The 20,799-nt window shown below is 52.3% G+C and overlaps 1 protein-coding gene across 4 annotated transcripts in view; it reads right to left on the minus strand.

Annotated features, from left to right (window-relative positions):
• Window positions 1-20,799, minus strand: part of Galns (galactosamine (N-acetyl)-6-sulfatase) — a 30,494-nt gene that overhangs the window by 9,150 nt on the left and 545 nt on the right. For all 4 annotated transcript variants that reach the window (XM_045141551.1, XM_004666071.2, XM_045141550.1 and 1 more), the window contains exons 2-11: window positions 16,329-16,452; window positions 15,147-15,221; window positions 14,224-14,326; window positions 10,678-10,821; window positions 9,247-9,313; window positions 9,034-9,161; window positions 8,504-8,643; window positions 5,814-5,917; window positions 2,243-2,379; window positions 1,549-1,651 (exon numbers count right to left, since the gene is read on the minus strand). In XM_045141551.1, the coding sequence (XP_044997486.1) occupies window positions 1,549-1,651; window positions 2,243-2,379; window positions 5,814-5,917; window positions 8,504-8,643; window positions 9,034-9,161; window positions 9,247-9,313; window positions 10,678-10,821; window positions 14,224-14,326; window positions 15,147-15,221; window positions 16,329-16,452 (1,125 nt within the window). The remainder of the gene's footprint in view (window positions 1-1,548; window positions 1,652-2,242; window positions 2,380-5,813; window positions 5,918-8,503; window positions 8,644-9,033; window positions 9,162-9,246; window positions 9,314-10,677; window positions 10,822-14,223; window positions 14,327-15,146; window positions 15,222-16,328; window positions 16,453-20,799) is intronic.

Genomic DNA, 20,799 nt, shown 5'->3' on the forward strand with positions numbered 1-20,799 from the left:
CCCAAGCTGACACAGGCTCCCCAACAGGAATCTCACAAAATAAAAGTGGCATACTCCTCTGTGGCAAAGGGAGGGGAGGGCAGCCCACACCAGGCCTGCCAAACAGAGCTGCTGGTGGCACTGGTTGGGCTTCTCCTAATGCCTTTTAGCAAACACCAACCAGTTCCTGGAGAACCTTCCAGGTTTTCACAGGTCCTGACAGGAGCCACTCTGAGCATTCTGGATGGGTACCAGTCAGGTAGAAGCAGGAATAAGTCTGTGGGCCATGCCCCAAGGAGAACAAAAGGACAGAACAGCCACCTTGTCCCTAACTTACTCAGCAGGGATCCACACAGGCCTAAAAGGTGCTTCCTTCTTCCTGGCTTCTGAACCTCCCATGCTTTTGAGAACACTAGGGACCTCGGAGAGGGCCCTGGGGAGATGGGGCCACATGTGGCACCCCTAAGGCTCTGTTCACTGTCACCTCAGATCCCTTGAGGGTACTTCTAGAGTACCTCTGGGTTTGGGTCACTAGGAGCAGCAGCTGCCCTGAGCACCCAAAGAAGAACAGATACGCTTAGGGTCCTGGCTGGCAGGGTGCTCAGGATGGCCCTTGAGGCACATGTGGCAGGTATGGGTGGGGCCCACACGGTTACAGAAGAACCTGCATGTCAGTGCCCTTGAGTCACAGTCCCAAGTCCTCCTTCTGTGCTGTCCACCTGTCTGTGCTGCCCTGCCCAGTCTGGCATTCTACCCAGCCCAGTATCCTGCCTAGCTTGGAGCCTTGCCCAACCTGCCTTCTGAACCAAAGAGTTTGCAGTTTGCTTCCAAGTTCTAGTATTCAGATCTTTCATGATGTTGATTTTCTTCCCAATTAAGACACATTAGTGGCATTTCATGTGCCTGAAAGCCTTGTAGAGCCCAAGGGACTACACCTGCGTGGGCCCAGTGACATGCAGAGTGCCAAGCAGGTGCTGGCCTCAGGTGAACAGACACGGACAGCAGGAGCCCAAGGCTGTGTGTGCTGTGACACGTCACTCTCAGACCATGGCCTGGAACTGGGATGCAGACTCTGCCAGTCCCCTTCAGGGCACCTGGGCCAGGTCACCCTTACCAGCCTCAGAGGAGGTGAGGGAAAAGAGGCTCAGGAGAGACCCAGGGGAGTGGCAAGATAGCAAGGCCCACTGCCTGGAGCTGGGCTGTGTCCCTCTGAAGGCCTCTGGTCAAGGCAGGATGTCCCACAAGGGTATGAAGGTCTCTCTTATGGCATATCACTCAGGTGTCCCTAGCATCTCCCATGTAGGGCAGAAAGTTTGACTGCCTCCAGTTCCTGGACATCTGCCCACTGTGTGAACACAATGTGTCCACGCTAAGGGTAGTGGGGACTAGGAGGCTGAGGCCACACCAGGGAAGCAGGCAGTGGGGGCTGTGGGGCCTCCTGCCACCTCATCCTCTGGCTTGCCCCTCTTCCTGCTGGTGGCTCAGAAGTGGACAGAGACTCCACCTCCCCAGGAGGTTCTCAGTGATGAGCCCCTCCCCCGCCCCAGGCTTGAACCCAGAGTCCTGTACCTGTCTGAACTCCTCCCAGGAGTTGGTCCAAGTCCAGAAGTGGGCTTTGTGTTGGCCAAGAGTGACTGCCATCAGTGTGTTGCCACGGTAATAGAATATAGGCCTGTTGGGTTAGGGAAGGGAAGAGTAAGGACAGAATCCATGCGTTCACGTGTGGGGCTTCTGGCTGGACAGTGGCGAGCTGCCTGTGTCAAAGAGCAGGTTTTAGCTGATACTTTAGTTGACCATGCTCAGGTGAGACAGTACAGAAAAAAAAAAATGGGAAGAGGGATGGGGGTGTGGCTTAGTGGAAGAGTGCTTACACCAAGAATTAGGATGCTCCTGGCACCATGTGTGGGTGTTGGGGGTATGTATAGGTCTGCATGGCTACAGGGCTGGCTTGTGGTGAGGCAAATCCAGGGCCCAGAAGGTCAGGTAGATGGGAATCCCCTTTCTAGAAACCAGATGCATCTGAGAGAAGCCTGTGGCCATAGGCAGGGACACAGTCCTTCAACCTGCCCTTCAAGATGCTTTCCAGAGTCAAGGCTTGCTGGTGCCCTGATGACCCCAGGCTACAAACTTCCTCACTGCCCTTTCATCTCCTTCTGCCTAGAACATACTCCCATATCCTTTCTCACTGGCTAGGACCAGGTGATGAGGAAGCTGTAGCCTGCCTACGGCTCTGGGTCACTAGGAGCTATCAGCTAGCACCCACCTGTCCATGATCTGGCCCTGGAGCATCGTGGGGAGGAGGTCGAGGCCATCAATCACCCTGTCACTGGGAGGCTTCAGGCCTGCGAGAGACAGGCTGGTGGTGAAGAGGTCCATGATGCTGCCCAGCTGGTGGCTGACCTGAAATGGACACAGGACTTGCTTGAGACACTGGGACAATGAGTACCTGATTCTCTTCCAGCCTACACTTGGGCGCACATGTTCCTACACACACCATGGGGATCAAGGTCAGAGCTGAGTGGAGTCATGGGGCCAGTGGGTAGCAGAAAGGACTCATGCCATGCATGTGACCCTAGAGCCAGGCCACACTCCTGCTCCACAGCCCCTGCTGCATGTGAATCTGCAGTCATGAACAGAAATGGCAAAAGTACTTCCTGGTTCCTACCGAGGAGACACAGGGAGGGTCACATCTCTCGAGGCTCAGCTGTCCTGAGAGATAGCAATATAGATTTTAACATCTGAAACCCTAAAGCTACTGTGGGCTTTGCGAATGAGAGGAGTGCTGCAGGAGAGAAATCATGAAGGGGTGGTGGGGTAAGAGGGGACCAAACTAAGTGGTACCCTGCCGAGGAGCTGGCCAGAGCTGGTTTCCTTACCCACCCAGCAAAGGGATCGCTCCAAGAGAGGCAGTTGTCGTAACACATGGAGCAGAGGGGAGCACAGCCACCAATAACCAGAGTGGCTAGGGGTGGTGCCATTGTGGCTCTGCCTTCTCTGGGCCATTGGGTCCTTCACTGGCTACTCCATCCTCAACAGCTGGCCAGGCCCTGGCTGTGCTGGGGACAGGTAGCAAGGCTGTCCCTGCTTACTGACTGTGGGAATCAGGCAGGCCAACACGGGGTAAACACATTCCCTGGGGTGGGGTGGCATGTCTGGGATCTTCCAGGCAGGTAGCGCCCACAGCTACCAGCCAGGAACTCAGGCTGGGTCCAGTTTGGTCAGCAATCTCCAAATTCCTTGCTTGGCCCATGCTTAGCTACCGTGGCTGAAGATGTGACACTCAGTGCAATAAGGTCACTGTGTGGTAGACACTCCTCTATAGAGGCTTTGGTTAACATGGTACGCTTGTGGCTGTTTGTGCTGATCATAGTCTATTACACACACCCAGGGCAGGGAAGAACACTAGCGTCCACATTTGGTTCAGAATCCCTCTTTTTAAAAAAATATATTTATTTTTGTTTATTTACTTATTTATTTGAGAGAGAGGGAGAGAGGGAAGGGTAGGATGGGCGCTCCAGGGCTTCCACCCACTGCAAACGAACTCCAGATACATGCACCCCCTTGTGCATCTGGCTTACATGGGACCTCGAGAGTCAAACCAGGATCCTTTGGCTTTGCAGGCAAACCCCTTAACTGCTAAGCCATCTCTCCAGCCAGAATTCCTCTCAAGCCTTCACAAGGAACAGTCTCCTAGGAAGTCCACAACCCCCTTCCAGGGAAGGGAGAGGAAGAGAGGGGGAGGAAAGAAGAGAGGGAGGGAGGGAGGAAGGAGGCTGGCAGGCTAATCCTTTCACTATGCGGAGAAAGCAAGGGAGAGGAGCTTGTTGCACGGCTTGGGCAATGGAAAGGCGTAGATCTGATGCTGTCAGGGTGTCTAGCTGAGTGTACACAGAAGCTGTTCATGATGCTGCACCCAAAGCGGGAGGTCACTGAGGCTGCTATGAGCACTTTAAAGTCAGAAGTGAGTCAAAGGGTGCAATAATCCCACCCCTGCAAGATGTGGCTGTGGGAAGGCTAAGTAGCTGACTTCAGTGGACAAATGTCAGAGTACTTATGTATAATCCTGTTATCACAGCACACAGCCTGATTCCTTTCTGATCAGTTTCCGTTTGTGTCTCACGGGAAGTGTAGCACAAAGGTGGCTGTGGCTCCAGAGGGCTGATCCTTCCTCCCTCAGAGAGTAAGGCTGATGGGAATAACTGTGTGTGGGGGGGGGCAGACACCCTGACCCCTTGGACAGAAGCAGGGTGGGTGGGCTGGGGCAGCTCCGTCTGCCACCCCAGGTATGTCTGAGTTGGGCCAGTGTTAGGTAGGGACGTGTGCAGCCTGTGGCCTTGGAGTCTATGTGGCTCCTCATGGAAGAACAGAGCCCCTTGTGGGCATTTCTCCCACTCCTCACGCCTGACTCCTGGCCCAAAGCTCCCTGTAGACTACACCAGAAGCGACAGCACTTGGGGATGAAGAGGTGGTGCAACTATGGTCCAGGTGCCTCATACAAGGATGCACGGACATGCCAGTCTGAGTACGCATTCCCACCCTGCTGACCAAGCTTCTCCTGTGTGTAATGGGGCCACTACCATGGCCACTCTGCTCTTCAGAGGAAGGTGGGCCTTTGTTAGGAAGGCCTGTAGCTGTCTGTTCAGCAAACCATGTGGTCCTTCTGCCAGAAAGGCCCCAGTGACTTGGGGTGACCTAGAAGTCCTACGTTGGGAGGTCCTGGGCAGAGGGCCAACCAGGTCTGAGTTTAAAGATCAGGTGTGCAGGACAGGTGCCACCCCAAGTGTCTTTTGTTTCTGGGGATATGTGAAGACTATTCCAGGCATGGTGGGCAGGAGTGCAGACCTCAGAGCTGGGCACTTTCAGGCTGTTCTCAGTTTGTCCCATTGGCTGCACAATTAGAGGAGGGAAAGCCACTTGAGGTCAGCAGAATGTCAGCCTCCAGGGACATCTGCATCCCAAATCTGGACCCTGTGGTTACATGGTCTCACACAGCCATGACACATAAGACAGCGGGGTGGGCAAAGACCCCACATTAGCTGGCCTGGCACAAGAGACTGGCCTGGACTATCCAGTGTTAATAGCTGGATAAAGGTGGAAGAGTAGGGCTAAAGACAATGAAATGGAAAAACGTGAGCCTAGCCCACCAGGCCCCTGAGGCTGACTTAAGGAAACAGATCTGCCTTGGAGCCTGCAAGGAGTCGGCCTGAGGAACGTGGTTTAGTAGAGTCTGTGTGGACACAGATCCTGACTGTGGGAGATGGTGTTGTCCAGCCCTAAGTGGCAGGAGAGAGAGGGAGACTCCTATAGCTCTGATAACCTGGAGGCCATCAGGCTACCATTGCGAGGGCAAGTGATGGCTATGGTGTGAGACACACCTCTGAGATTACCAGGGGGAAAAGGTCAGTTGAGAAACAAGTCACACGTGTGCCTTGTATAGGAGTGACTAGAGAGTCCCACAATGGACTCTTAGCCAGGATCTGGCTTGCCTGAGGCTAGGACTTAAGGATGCCACTTGTCATGATGGCTCTCCAGGCTGGGGCATAGCAGGATACACACAGACATAACACACAGATATTGTGACCACACAGAAATGAGAGTCCCATGTTAGGCTGCAACTGTCCCCTGCAATGAGTTCACAGAACACAGACCTGGGGGATGGTGTGGCCATACCAGGTGTACACACTAGCTGCCTGTGTTACTTTAGAGGCTCCCTGTGTCACCAGCCCACTGAGATCCCACAGTAACTGACCACAAAAGTCCTTTCCACACAGTGAGCACCACTTCCTCTGTGAAGCCCTGCAGGCGATGCAGCCCCAGTAGGCATGTTGACTTACCTGGCCTGCAGCAATGTGCCCAGGCCACCACGCAATCGCAGGCTCTCTCATCCCACCTTCAAATGTGGTCTGCTTCCCGCACAGGAAGGGACCGTTGCTGCCACCTGGAGATGAATCATCACCTATCAGTCCTGGGATCCCAGGCCCAGCAGGGAATCAGGAGTACATAAACCCCATGCTCATTCCAGGAGGCACCAGCCTGTTCTGGCTCCAGAGCAACTTGTGAGGTGACCTTGAGTCTTGAAGCCTTCACATAGGCAAAGGGCCAGGCAGAGGAGGCCAAAGTCAGAAAACCTGCTCTGATTCAAGAAGCTGAGATGCTCAGGCTGGGGCTTTACAGAGACAGCAGACAGGTCTGGGAGCTGTTACTCAGAAACAGAAAACCACCAGCCGCTACGCAGAGCCATAAAGTCCACTCCTTGCCATAGGCTGTGGCACCCACCAATGCTATACACTTAGCGTTCTTAGATGCTGACATTCACAAGTGTCCCGTGTCTGGGGGCATTCTACTTGAAATGCAGCCAACACCAGGTACCCACCCTCTGGTTCTGACACAGGCCCCAGGGACTGGGTACAGGAATGTATTTCCCACAAACACCAGGGCTGGATCTTGAACCTGCAAGCTTGTGGGCAGGTATCAGAGACAAAGCTCTCAGGTGACATGTCTGGCTGAATCCCAGACACAAAGGTTCTTGGGGCTGTGTGGACCTGCATCATGAGAACTAGTGCGTCCCTACTGCTACAGTACAAACTGCTGGAGTCTACCTTAGATCCCTGAAAAACAGGGCTGGGTGCAGGAGAAACAAAATACTTTCCTAGCAATGAAAAAGTGAACAGAAGCTGGGCGTGGTAGCGCATGCCTTTAATCCCCCCTCCCCAAAAAAAGAAAGAAAAGAGAAAAAGTGATCAGGAAAAGCTGGGCATAGTGGCGCACGCCTTTAATCCCAGCACTCAGGAGGCAGAGGTAGGAGGATCGCCGTGAGTTCGAGGACACCCTGAGACTACATCGTGAATTCTAGGTCAGCCTGGGCTAGAGTGAGACCCTATCTTAAAAAACAAACAATAACAACAACAAAAAAAAAGTGAACAGGACTCTCATCCTATGGGAAAGGCAGTTACCATGCTCTGTGGCTGCCCAGGAATCCTGTCCCTTCTCCATGCAGCCAAACCAGTTTAAGCAGAATTCAAAACAGAAGGGCCACGTTGCCATTGTGCAGACGGGACAGTGGCATGGATGGATCAGCCAGGAGAGATAGTGGGTAGCAGCAGGGTTGTGCCTAGGGAGAGTGCCCTGGGCCTGAAGACAACCACCATACTCTTTTTCTACTTATTCTTCTTTTTCTTTTCTTTTCTTTTTTTTTTATTTGAGGAAGGGTCTTTCTCTAGCCTAGGCTGACTTGGAATTACTCTCAGGCTGGCCTTGAACTCACAGTGATCCTCCTACCTGGGCCTCCCAAGTGCTGGGATTAAAGGAGTACACCACCACACAGAGTCTCACTCTAACCAACGCTGACCTGACCTGGAACTTACTCTGTAGTCTCAGGCTGGCCTCAAACTCATAGTGATCCTCTTACCTCAGCCTCATGAATGCTGGGATTAAATGCATGAGCCACCCAGGGTGGCTTCTTTTTCTACTTTTTTTTTTTTTTCAAGGTAGGGTCTCACTCGCCCAGGCTGACCTGGGATTCACTATGTCGTCTCAGGGAGGCCTTGAACTCATGGCAATCCTCTGCCTCCTGAGTGCTGGGATTAAAGGCATGCACCACCATGCCCGGCCTCTTTTTCTGCTTCTTAAACTGAGTTTGGGCATGCAGACTTCCATTTTAAGGTCATTTATACCTTGTACGCTTACATGGGGGTTTAAAAGCATCCTATAATTTAGAAGTAAAGACTTAAACTGCAGAAACCCAGTGCCTACCCTCAGAGGCCTCGTGCTTCTGGTTAGTGATGGCTACCAGAAGAAGAGCCCTGGGGATGGTGGTCAAGGTCACTGCTGCCCTTTTCCCAGCACCTCTTATCCCTAAGAGGGCAGCAGCTGGGCCCTGGGCCTTTGCTGGGAGGTGACAGGGCTCTTGTACCTCTGTGGAACATGAGCATGAGGGGGGCTTGCAGGAAACTAAAACCACTGCAGATTATATAGCTGGGCTTGTGGAGCTTCTAGGCTGGCCTGCCTGGATTCAGCAGCCTGTTGTGTTGCCAGCATGGCTCTTTTTCAGCATCAGCTGGCTGTGCAGTGTTATCACTTGGACCTAGGAAGACTACAGGACAGGGGTGAGCCACTGAGGAGGTGGCAGAGCCTGAACTGCCCAAGGGCAGTAAAGGTGGAGGTGGTTGCCAGGCCCTGAGTATTGGCAGGTAGCACCATCCTGACAGGGCAGCTGAGCCACTGGTCTCATGAGCCACTGGCCCCAGGACCTCCCCAGCAATGCCAGGTGCTCAGCCAAAACCATGGCTACCAAAATGTCTAACAGCCTGAGGCTGCTAGAAACTGGCTTCTTCGGGAGTGAGACCTTCATGAGACGGTGTCTCTTCCCCCTGTAACTTCTTGCTTCTTCCCCTTCAGGGGATCCAAATTCATGGGGGCCCAGGCCAGTCCTGGGAGGGGAGAGCCAGGACCTTGCTGCGGGACATTGTCCCAGGGAGGCCTTCCAGCGCTGACCTCGGGCCTGGGGACAGAAGCCAGCACTTGCCTTGCTCGGGAGCAGAAATGAGGGCCGCACCGTTGTCAGATGTGAAGAAGACAAGCGTGTTCTTCTCGAGGCCCAGGCCCCGCAGATGGCTCAGGATTTTCCCAACACTATCATCGATTTCCCGAATAGCATCACCATACCTGCAGGGGAAGGTGACCGTCTATCAGGTAGCCAAGGGCATTAGGACGATGCAAAGAGCACATTCGTTGTCACTACAGAGACAGAAGCAGGACAAAGGGGAGTTCCCACTCAAGTTCAAATGCTGCGCTGCAGACCGAGCCCGCACTACTACTGTGGCCCTCCGTGCCCAGAGTGATCGTGGCTCGGAAGGGGGCTTCAGAGGCAGGGCTCTTTGGAGCTTTCCCCTCTGTGTGGTGCTGAGGATTGAACCCGGGGCCTCATGCATGCTAAGCAATCCTCCCACGCCTGAAAAACATCCCAGCTGTCTGGGGCCTTTCCACAATGGCCCTAAAAACCATGCCCCACAATAATCGGCACAGTTGAGGTCCCCAGTGGGGCCTATGACTCACCGCCCTCGCTGACTGGTACCCAAGAAAGGTCTTGAGGCATAAACAGGTGCATGTGTGGCATCAATGGCCCAGTAGAGGAAGAAGGGGCGCTGCCTGGTGTGCTGCCTCTCAATGAAGTCCAGGGCTTCCTAGGAGGGAGACTTCTGTCCTCCTCTGCTGCAGGCCAACTGACCCTCCCACCTTCCTGACTTGCCCCAGCCCACTAAACCTCACTTGTAAGTACAGCTGGGTGAGGTTGGCTTCTCCGGTCTTCAAGTTAATTGGGAATTCTTCATAGAATCTTAAAGCAGAGAGAGAGCGAGAGAGAGAGATGAATGGGTGCATCAGTGCCTCTAGCCACCACAAATGAACTCCAGATGTATGCACCACCTTGTGCATCTGGCTTAAGTGGGCACTGGGGAATTGAACCTGGGTCCTTAGGCTTCACAGGCAAGCGCCTTAACCACAAAGCCATCTATCCAGCCCACACTCTTGTTTTTAAAAAAAGGCAATGATCTGGCTTAGCCCTTCAGTTTACCTGTGTAAAAAGAGCTTCTGCCAAAGGAAGGAAGGAAGGAAAGACAAGTTAGGCTCGTGATGTAGGTGCTGATGCTGAAGGCGCCCTGCCCAGCACTGAGCCTTAGTTGGTTCCCTTCTGGGACAGCTCCCTCCTGTGACAAGGGTCCCCTATGTGGATTTCATGTCAGTTTAGCCTGGTCATCTCTGCTGTGTTGCAGTTGACAGTGTAACTTGGTGCCACAGACACTAGTCACTTCACCAACAGGCTGCATGGGTCCTGAACCCACTCCCCAGAAGAGTACAAAGCTATGAGTGCACCTTTTTGAAGAGCCTTGGAGTAATACATCCCAAAGGGACCTGTCACCCTAGAAAGGCACCAGAAGAACTTCCTATTAGGCTTTAAGAACAGTTTCTGGGGCTGGAGAGATGGCTTAGTGGTTAAGGTACTTGTCTGCAAAGCTTAAGGACCTGGGTTTGGTTCCCCAGTACCCACACAAAGCCAGATGCACAGAGTACTGCATGTGTCTGGAGTTTGTTTGCAGTGGTTAGAGGACGTGTGCCAAAACTTTCCCTATCTAACCTCCCTTCTTCTGTTTTTTTTTTTTTTTTCCAAATTTTGTTTATTTATTTAGTTTGGTTTTACAAGGTAGGGATTCACTCCCGTCCAGACTGACCTGGAATTCACTATGTAGTCTCAGGCTGGCCTTGAACTCACAGTGATCCTCCTACCTCTGCCTCCCAAGTGCTGGGATTAAAGGCATGCACCACCACACCTGGCTCTATCTACCTCTTTATTTATTTATTTTGGTTTTACGAGGTAGGGTCTTACTCTAGCCCAGGCTGACCTGCAATTTACTCTGTAGTCTCAGGTTGGCCTTGAACTCACAGCCATCCTCCTACCTCTGCCTCCCGAGTACTGGGATTAAAGTCATGCACCACCTTGTCCAGCCTCTTTCTCTTAAATCAATAAAAAAGAACAATTTCCTAGAAGTAGAGCTCTCCTGCCAGCACACAGCGTTCACCAGCAGATGGTTCAAGAGCCACCTGTCCTGATCCTGGGGCCTTACCAGAGGTGAAGGGCAGGAGTGAAGCAAGGCTGCTATCAGCAGGGGTGAGGCAGGAGGGAGGGAGAAGGGGCTCCATTACCTGCCGACCATCTCCCAGTCTCTGTACACAGGAATGTTGGGCTTGGCCCTGTTGTCATAAGGTCCAAAGTGACAGTTGGGGGATCCAAACCACTCATCAAATCCATGCCTCAGAGGGTGAAACTGGGGCCTGTGACCCAGATGCCTAGAAACAGGAAGCAGGACACTTCAGGCACCTCCACCAGGGACAGTCCAATGCTGGGAGCAGCAACAACCAAGCCTGTTCACAATATTTCATCCCAGAAGCAGCCTACCAGCAACCTCTCTATTCAGTGCCGGCCATGCTATTGTCAGAGCACCAGGCATAACCAAGGGTGTCCAGAATGCTGAGGGTGCACAGCTGAAGCTATCCAGGTAGAGCTGAGGGTGTCTAGGCATACCTGAGAGTATCAGGGTACAGCTGAGGACACCTCAGCACAGCAAAGTACAGAGGAGGTCTGGGGGTTCTCCAGGATGTTGGGAGGAGGCCCCAAAGGGTGATGTAACAGTAAGAAATCTCACAATTACCCTTGGGTTGGAGGGGTGGCTTAGCAGTCAAGACACTTGCCTGCAGAGCCAAAGGACCTTGGTTTGAATTTCCAGGACCCATGTAAGCCATGCACAAGGTGGTGCATGCGTCTGGAGTTCATTTCCAGTGGCTGGAGGCCCTTGCACGCCCATTCTCTTTCTCTGTATCTGCCTCATTCTTTCACTCTCAAAAAAATAAAAACGTTTTTTAAAAAATCAACCCTCACCCCCACCCAAAAAAACTTTCTTGTCTTTACTGCCCATTTCAGCCCATCTCCAGGCTCCAGTGCTACCTCCTTTCCTTCTTCACCCTAAGGAACACCTGAGGCCTGTTTCCACCTTGGATTTCCAGCCAGGCAAGTCACTGCCTCATCTCACAGCACAAGCCATCAAGTCTTCTCTCAGTTAAGGGAAAATCACCAAGAAGGTGACTGGGTGGGTGGATGACACGGCAGCTCAGGGCTTGTGCCCTCACCCTGAGAGCCCTAAGCGTGAACAGTGAACACACAGGAGCATGGCAGCGCCCATGCTGGCAATGGAGCAAACTATTTAGAGACGGAGGCTCACCCACTGAGAGGAGTTCAGGGTGGTGTGCGGGGTGAGGGGGGAAGAGTTGTCAGGTGAAGTTATGGGAGTCCCCAGAGGCCCCACCCCTCCTCTTCTGGGGCAGCTAATCTCATGTTGTCCCTCCACTAGCAGCCACAGGAAGGCTTCTGGGAGATGCCAACACCTTGACTTTGGCTTCCAGCATCAGTGAGCCAGAAGCCTTGATGTGTCCCTGGAGCAGAGCCTGTCCTTCCTGGGGAGGCTTGCTCTTCTGAGCATGTGTCAGAGGTGATCACTGCCAGGTGTGCCATGTTGATATGGCCTGGGACACACCCCCCATTTATCTTGGTTATCCACACGCCTGTGGAAAGCCTCTCGTGGACATAGCTTTAAACACAGTATCGTCCCTCTTCTCAGCTGTACTTGGTGGAGAGAGGGTTTCAAGCCCGACCCCCAATCACTCCTCCCGGCCTGAAGTGCAGGTCTGAGGTCAGCATGTGATCCCTTGATCACTCTGTGGGTGGGGTGGAGGGGTATCAGGGAAGGCAGGGGAATGGACGGGGCTGGCCAGCAACTGCTCTACCTGGCCTTCAGGGAAGCACATCTGTGTGGGGCTCTGGTTCCTTACTTTCAGCAAGGGAGGATCTGGCTTTGCAGTTCAGGCCTGCCCGATAGCTGCAAACACACAGGGCAGTCTAGAGTCACTCTCTGGCCTTCATACCTCTATTGTCTATCTTCTCTTCTGCATCTTGCATGCTCTCAGGCCCAGTACCTGACATCTGTCCTGTCTGAACACTGCCAGACAGGAGGGAGGCCCCAGCTGCAGGTGACCTTTTTGTGCCCATGCCCGGCAGTACAAAGGCTGCTGTGTATGAGGAACATGACCAAGGCCCAGCTTGGACACAGCTACAACTGAGTACACTGGTCTCAGCAGTAGCTGGTACTGGCCAGCAGGTGAACAGGAATGGACAGAGTGCTGCTGACACCCTGGGATTTGTGTCCCAGCCCCACTGGCTCACATGTGGCTTCTAGAAGATCACACAGTCTACTTGCAGGAACCCAGGCTCTGTCTACCTCAGGACTTGTTTCAGAGTCTTGGTGCTAAAGTCTGCATGAAGGACACAGGGCAGTCCTACTTGCAGGCCACAGCAAGGACCAGGACCCTGCTCATCAAGAGCAGCTGAGAGATCTGTCCCAGACCTCCTGAAGCCCATCTTCTTGCCAGTCTCACTGCTGGCCTGTTTGCACACTGAGCTATGTTCTGAGTCACCCAGAGCTGCTTCTCCTGGTCACCTCTTTCCTGTCAGGAGTCATCCTGGAATCTTGGCTGGCTCCATGGACACTTTATGCCTGTCCAGCTCTAGTCCTCAGTCACTGAGAATAGGAAATTATGGACGGGAAGAGCTACCAGACCAGGTATAGGTACCTCTGGTCACCGTGGGACCTCCTTTGTCACCACAGCCCCTCAGAAGGCAGCTCCATGTTTCCTGGAACCTGCTTGGGAAGTAAGTGTGCTGGTGAGGAGGGGCCTGACATGCCCATCAGCTTGGCTCTGCCACGATGACTAGCTGGGCACACTGGCTTCACTCTTGCCTGAGGAGTGACAAAGTGGTCCCTTAGGCAGCCTCTGGATCACTTGGACTAGTGGATTATTCTTACGGTCTCAAGATCCACGTCCCTGTGGCTGCCAACAACTTCAGAGAGGCTGTCCCCAAAGGACACCCCAAGAGGGGTCATGAGCTCATACAGGTAAAGGGACATGGGATGTCTTCAACACCCAAGTATCTCCAGAGTCAAAGAGAAGAACCTCTCTGCTGTCAACGAGAAGCAGTGCAGTGGCAGGAGCTGCAGACAGCTGCTGCCCATCCCATGGGCTCAGGGCTGCCTGTTGCTCTTCTGCTCCTAGCTACTGCTGTGTGCTTTAGAATAAAGTTTTTGCTGCAGAAACTCTCTGTTGGCTGGCAAGGTACCTGGCCCAGGATGGTATTTGGGTGTGCAAAAATGTGGCTGGCTCTTTACTGACCCTGTAGGGGAAGTAGGGGGAGGCAGTGCCAGGACGCAGGGACGGCTGACAGCACACAGGTAAGAGAACTAGCTGAGGCAGTGCATGATGATACACAGCGTTATGTGCTTGTTGTGACGCTGAGGCAATTCTGCTACAGCCTGGTGTCTTGACCTCAGATAGACCAGAGATCCTAGCAGCAGGGGCACAGCAAATGCCAGGGAGGGTCATGTCACGCTCCTAACTGCTCCCTGTGGAAACCAGGAGTGGTGGCTTGTGCCTTTAGTCCCAGTATTGAGGAGGCTGAGGCAGGATGATCACAAGCCCAAAGCAAGCCTGGGCTACACAGTGAGATGCTATATCAAAAAACTCCCCACAGTAATCTAAATGGATCTACAGCTCAGTGCTTCCACCCCTTTTCCAGGAATTCTTATTTGGAAAGACCTGGGCAGGCTGTGCAGAACCTGCCCCAGCGGTGTAACCAGGACTCACCACTTGCCCACGATCTTGCTGGTGTAGCCAGCCTCCTTCAGGAGCTCGGGTAGGAGATGCTCCGAGTCAGGAATGCCACCCACGATCTCCTGTGGTGTGTATGCTGGAAGAGCAACACTGCATGAGCCAGCATCCTCGCAGCATCAAACCTTCGGAAAAGATGCACGTGCTGGCCGGGCAGGGCGGGCAGGCAGAGCCGCGGGTAGGTTTAGAGCACTTCTCGGGATATTCTCAGACACTATCCAAGCAAACACCATCGTGGGGTCGGGATGGTGCAACGGCCTCCTTGGGGGGTGGGGAGGCATTCTGCCGGATCTCAGTGCTGTCTCTTACCCCTTGACTCTTCAACTGCTTCACCATCTGACAAGCTGTGATCCTGGTCCATACTCCCTTTCTTCAAGGCTACCTAAAATCTCATGTGGGAGCCCACCCCTAGAGAACCTATTCCAGCTCTAGAGTCTGTTTCCAGAACATTGCCTGTAGTGACCTTTAAAGCTCCTGGCTTCCCTAGTGCCCTGGGAGCTTCTAGGAGGAGGATGTATATTCTCTTCACCATCACCAGGCAGGGCAGGGGTGACAGCTGGGTGCTGAGTGGGGTACCTGGGGTGTCCCAGCCTCTCAGCTCTTACTGAGCCAGTACAAGGAGGGAGCTGGTAACCTGGGGGTCCAAACAAGGCTGCCTCTACTTGTCTAAAACATTTATCATGGAAGTGCTGGAATCCCTTAGAACAGAAGTCAAATATCTAGCCTTAGGCAGTGTATGCCACTCCATAGGGCCACACATGGTAACGAGTGGACAACACATCTCTCTGCTACATTCTTTCCTGACCCTTGGCTTTTCCTACTGAGGCCCAACACAACAGGAGAACAGCCTTCCCCAGTCTAGGTGGGCTGTCCTTCCTTGCAGGGCTGGGAGGACATACCGTTCCTGGCATGTGCACTGGAGGTGTAGAAACCGTTGCGGATGGGCAACCGTCCTGTGAGCAGGGCCGCCCTAGCTACGGGGACAGATAAAGACAAACACTGTGAGATGGATCTGGGAGGACCTTCAGAGAGCCCTGCAATGCCTCCCACATGCAATTCCTGCAATGAGTCTGCCACACTTGTGGGAGGCCCTGAGTCGTTGGGGGAGGGGCAGGCACAATGTTCTGCTGAAAGTGGAGATGTGGACTACAGGCTCTGCTGCTTAGCTATGTCCTGAAGACCTGTGCTTGGCTCTCCAGGATCTGGGTCAGCAACTGGGCTGCAGGCTGGCATGACCCTTCCCTCAGCTGACCCTTCACCCTATCTATTATTAATTCTTTATTTTTTTCTTTATTCTTTTTCTGTTTTTTGGCTTTTCAAGGTAGGGTTTCACTCTAGTTCAGGCTGACATGGAATTCACTATGGAGTTTCAGGGAGGCCTCTAACTCACAGTGATCCTCCTACCTCTGTCTCCCGAGTGCTGGGATTAAAGGTGTGTGCTACCACGCCCAGCTCTTTCTTAAGGTCAGAATTTCTTTCTTGTTTTTGAGTTAGGGTCTCGCTCTAGCCCAGACTGACCTGGAATTCACTATGTAGTCTCAGAGTGGCCTCAAATGCATGGTTATCCTCCTACCCTGCCTCCCAAGTGCTGGGATTAAAGGCGTGTGCCACCATGCCCGGCAAGGTCAGGATTTCTATAGGCATGAATCTAGTAGGAATGATTCTCCTCGGGAGAAGGGCATGGCTTTACTATTTCCCCACCAAGACCCATGTCCTGTAACCAGGAAATGCTCCCTAGAGAGTACTCTGAGCCCTTGCTGGGGGCAGTGTGGCCCATCCACACTAGAAGACCCCTGGGGATGGGGTTATCCTTCCATGCTGAAAGACAGCAGCTTTCAGGGTTAACTACTGCCTCTGAAATGTCCTGGAAGATTTTTAAGCCCAAATGTTCAGAGGACTTAGAAGTAGGGAAGAACCCATGTGACCAGGGGCTAATAGAATCAATGACAAAGACCTTATTCTGCTTGCTGCCCTTCCAGTGCCTGGGAAGTGGATGTGTCACGTGGGGCAGGGCTGGAGGGGAGGATGTGCTGGGTCCTGCTGGCTTACTCCACCCCAGAGGCCAGCCTGCACTGACTTACATGGTGAGCACAGAGGGTTGGCAGAATAGAAGTTTGGGAAAAGCATCCCTTCTGCAGCCATTCTGTCCAGATTTGGGGTCTCTCTGGAAGGTTCTCCATTCACTCCCAGGTCGCCCCAACCCATCTGTAGGGAAGAACAGAGAAACAAAGAATTAGCTCTTTTGGCAAGTAGTACTTTATTTCTTCAAGAGAGAGAGAAAATGGGCATGCCAGGGCCTTTAGCCACTGCAAACCAACTTCAGACGCATGTGCCACCTTGTGCATCTGGTTTATGTAGGTACTAGGGAACTGAACCTGGGTCCTGAGGTTTCACAGGCAAGCACCTTAACCACTAAGCCATCTCTTTAGCCACAAGTGGTACTTTTTTTTTTTTTTTTTTGGTTTTTTGAGGTAGGATCTCACTCTCACCCAGGCTGACCTGGAATTCATATGTAGTCTCAAGGTGGCCTCGAACTCATGGTGACCCTCCTACCTCTGCCTCCCGAGTGCTGGGATTAAAAGCACATGCCACCATGCCTGGCATTGTACACAAGTGGTACTTCTGACAGGGGAAGGCTGCAGAGTTCACCTCCTAGCCCACTTGCCCTGGGCGCTCGCAGAACCGTTTCCAGGGTCCCCCAGGGCTGGGCTTCGTTGGCTGTCACTTCCATGTCTGACTGACTCCCATCTGTGCACTGTGTCTGTGTATCTGCCCCTCATCCCCTCCGCAGCTGAAGCCAGTATCTGCATGCTCTCAGGGCCCTGGTGTCTAAGAATATACACCTAGTTTCAACATAAAACTGTTATGCAAATTTAGATTTCAAAAACAAGTAACGACAAAAAGCTGAGCCCAGAGTTACCACATAATGCAGTACACTCCAGAGAACTGAAAACTCATGCCCCAAGACTATATACACAATATCCATGGCAGCCTAAGGGCCAAAGCCAGTCCAAGTTGACCACCAGATGATGAATGGACAAGTTGTGGTCTATACTATATGAGCGTGAATTGTGTCTCCCCAAATTCATGTCCACTTGGAGCCCATGAGTGTAACCTTATTTCAGGACAGTGTCTTGGATATAATGAGTTACAATGAGGTCACCTGGGATCAGGGCTGTCTGAACTCAATATGGCTGGTGACCTGTAAGTTGAGGGAGAGACACATTGGGAGGAGTGTGAGCCCCAAATGATTATCTATGTTGAACATGAATGACAGCTGCCATAAACTCAGACTGTGCTGTGCCCTCTTCATACCTTGAGCCTGCCTGTGCCCATCAGGAATTCTACAGCTTTCTTTGCTTTTGCTTCCCAAGGTAGGGTCTCACTCTAGCTCAGGCTGACCTGGAACTCACTCTGTCATCCCAGGCTGGGCTCAAGCTCACATATCTCTGCCTCCCAAATGCTGGGATTGAAGGCGTGCGCCACCACACCCAGCTCACAGCTTTTGAAAAGTTTCACTTCTTGTTGGTTGCTCCGGTTCTGCACAGGGACAAGCAGGCAATTGCATCTCCACTTCACATGAGCATCAGAGCTTTGAATGCAATAATGGCTCTGGTGGTTTCAGGTCAGGTACCCCATTGGATGAGACTATGGGCGGAGCGCCTGGCCCAGTAGCCAGGGACTCTTCTAACTCCTCTTCTTCTTTCTTTCTTCTTCTTCTTCTTCTTTTCTTTCTTTCTTCCTTCTCCTTCTCCTTCTTCTTCTTCTTTCTCTTCCCCTTCCCCTTCCCCTTCCTCCTCCTCTTCTTCTTCTTCTTTTTTTTTGGTTTTTCGAGGTAGAGTCTTACTCTAGCCTAGGCTGACCTGGAATTCACGATGTATTTTCAGGGTGGTCTTGAACTCATGGCGCTCCTCCTTCCTCTGACTCCCGAGGGTTGGGACTAAAGGTGTACACTACCATGCCCGGCTCTTAGCTCTGTTTCTAATAAAGACTGTAGAGAGCTTCCTGAGAGCAGGTGTGATCTGTGGGCTGAGTAGAGGGCTGTCTGCCACTGGTCTCAGCAGTTCTCAGAGTCCCACATGTGGCATGAAGCCTTCAGAATTGGAGACAGGCCTTGAGCTCTTTCAGAGTGCACCCCTAGATGCATTCTAGGTATGTCATCCTGGACTCCAAGGACACTCTTGTGGAATGACCAGTCAGATACAACACTGCTCTGGCAAGGCATACCTCCTAGACAGATGAGGGGGTGAGGGATGGCATATAACCCCTACGTACACCATCCTGTTGCGAGAACCAGCCTCCCATACTGGCTCTGACCCCTGAGGCAGGGGTGGGTATGTGGGCTTCTCCCGGCCCAGGCAGGGTCTCATTCTAGCCCAGGCTGACCTGGAATTCATTATGTACTCTCAAGGTGACCACGAACTCATGGCGATCCTCCTATCTCTGCCTCCTGAGGAAAGGGATTAAAGGCATGCACCATCATTTTTTTTCTTCTTTATATTTATTTATTTGAGAACAAGAGTGAGAGAGAGAGAATGGATGTATCAGGGCCTCCAGCCACTACAAACAAACTCCAGACACATGTGCCACCTTGTGCATGCATCTGGCTTATGTGGGTACTGGGGAATTGAGCTTCGAACTGGGATCCTTAGGTTTCACAGGCAAGTGCTTAACCACTGCACCATTTCTTCAGCCCATTTTTAATTTAATTTTATTTTTTTGAGGAAGGATCTCTAGCCCAGGCTTCCCTGGAACTCACTCTGTAATTCCAGGCTGGTCTTGAACTCATGGTGATACTCCTACCACTGCCTCCCAAGTGCTGGGATTAAAATCGTGTGCCACCACACCTGGCTGTGTGTGGTCTTTGGCAGGTCAGTGTGATTGGCAGGGGAGTGGGCCTTGAATGGTGCAGTACACTGGCTTTGAGGCATCCACTCCCTGTTCTGGCACTTTCTCAAGTGGAAGGGGTGAGCCAGCCCTTAGTCACTTATGACTGGGGAAGGACAAGGTCATAGGAAGCAAGGCCACAGTGACATTTCCTGGAAAATCTTAACTGAAGACAATCTTAGGCTGTAGTGAGTATGAGGCTGGGAGGCCAGGGAAGTCATTCTGGGCAAGCCAGACAGACATAAGCACCTGCTGCAGGTTCAGGCATGATTAGCCCGACAGAGGCAGCTATAGAGGGCTAAGGAGAGGCTGGGGTGCTGAGAAGAGGGTCTAGAGGAAGGCCTCATGCTGGTGAGGCTGTACCCTTTTACCACTAAGGAGGCACTTCAGGGCTCCTCTCACCTGCTGGGACCCCTGCCCCTTCAGAGAGTGACACCCTAAGGATGGTCAGGTAGACTCCAGGAAGTCTTTCCTCCCAGGGTGGCTCTTCCAGGGGTGGGCCCCAGTCAGTCAGAACCACGGGATGCTACCTCTGTTACTTGTAAGGTGAGTGAGCTGGGACCTGCCCGGGGCTGTCACGGGGACCATCACAGCCGGCTCACAGACAGCAGCCTTATGGGAAGGGGGCCTGAAACTCATCTGCTTGACTCCAGAGCTACCTAGTTTGTCTAGTTAGGAAAGCCAGGGGAGTCCCATTTTTGCTTAAGTTACTTGAGTTCATTTTATATTATTTGCATAAAAAGTCCCAAGTAATACATGTTCCTTGAACAGACTGAAGTCGTTCATCTCTGAAGAACCCACAGAAGCCCTGGGAAGAACCCCGGAAAGAACACTGGCCAGGATGTTTCTGCCCAATCCCCAGCGTGCCTAGAAGTTCCCAGTCAACCTCCCTGGGGGAAATATTCTGGTCACAATCCACCACCCAAAACTTCCTCATTCTAAACTGGCACCACCCAGTAGGAACACAATGTAAGCCCTATGTGTAATTTGCCATTTCCTAGTAGCCACACCAGAAAAGTTAAGTGGGTACCTAGGCATGGTGGCTCATGCTTATTATACTCCCAGCACTCAAGAGGCTGAGGCAGGAGGATTGCTTTTAGTTTGAGTCCAGCCTACATAGTGAGTTCCAAGCCAGCCAGAGCTATAAAGCAAGACCTTGTCTCAAAAGCAACAACAAAGGGCCGGTGAGATGATTCAGCAATTAAGGCACTTGCCTGCAAAGCCTAAATGACCAGAGTTCGATTCCTCACTACTCATGTAAAGCCAGATATACAGTGGCACATGCGTCTGGAATTCATTGCAGAGGCAGGAGTCTCTGACACACCCATTCTCTCTCCCTGTTTGCGAACAAATAAAATGATTTAAAAAAGGTAAGTAGATGAAGTTAAAACTAACATTATACGTACTTAATTGCCAAGTCTATTGTTTTAACACTCTTCAATATAAAGAAGTTACTAAGGACGTGCCACCAGAGGGGAACTCTAGCTTCTTATACCCTGTCACTTGGAAAGGAGAAAAGTAGAAAAGCTAAAGGAACATCTGCTGCAGTCAGTGCCTCTGGAAAAAAAGTGTGGTTGACTCCAACACACTAAGTAACTCATTTCCAATCCTTCATGTCACTCCAAGGACGGGCGGAAGGACGGACGGACACACAGACAGACACAC

This window comes from Jaculus jaculus, chromosome 1, assembly GCF_020740685.1.
Source record: "Jaculus jaculus isolate mJacJac1 chromosome 1, mJacJac1.mat.Y.cur, whole genome shotgun sequence".
In the NCBI taxonomy this organism is placed as follows: domain Eukaryota; kingdom Metazoa; phylum Chordata; class Mammalia; order Rodentia; family Dipodidae; genus Jaculus; species Jaculus jaculus.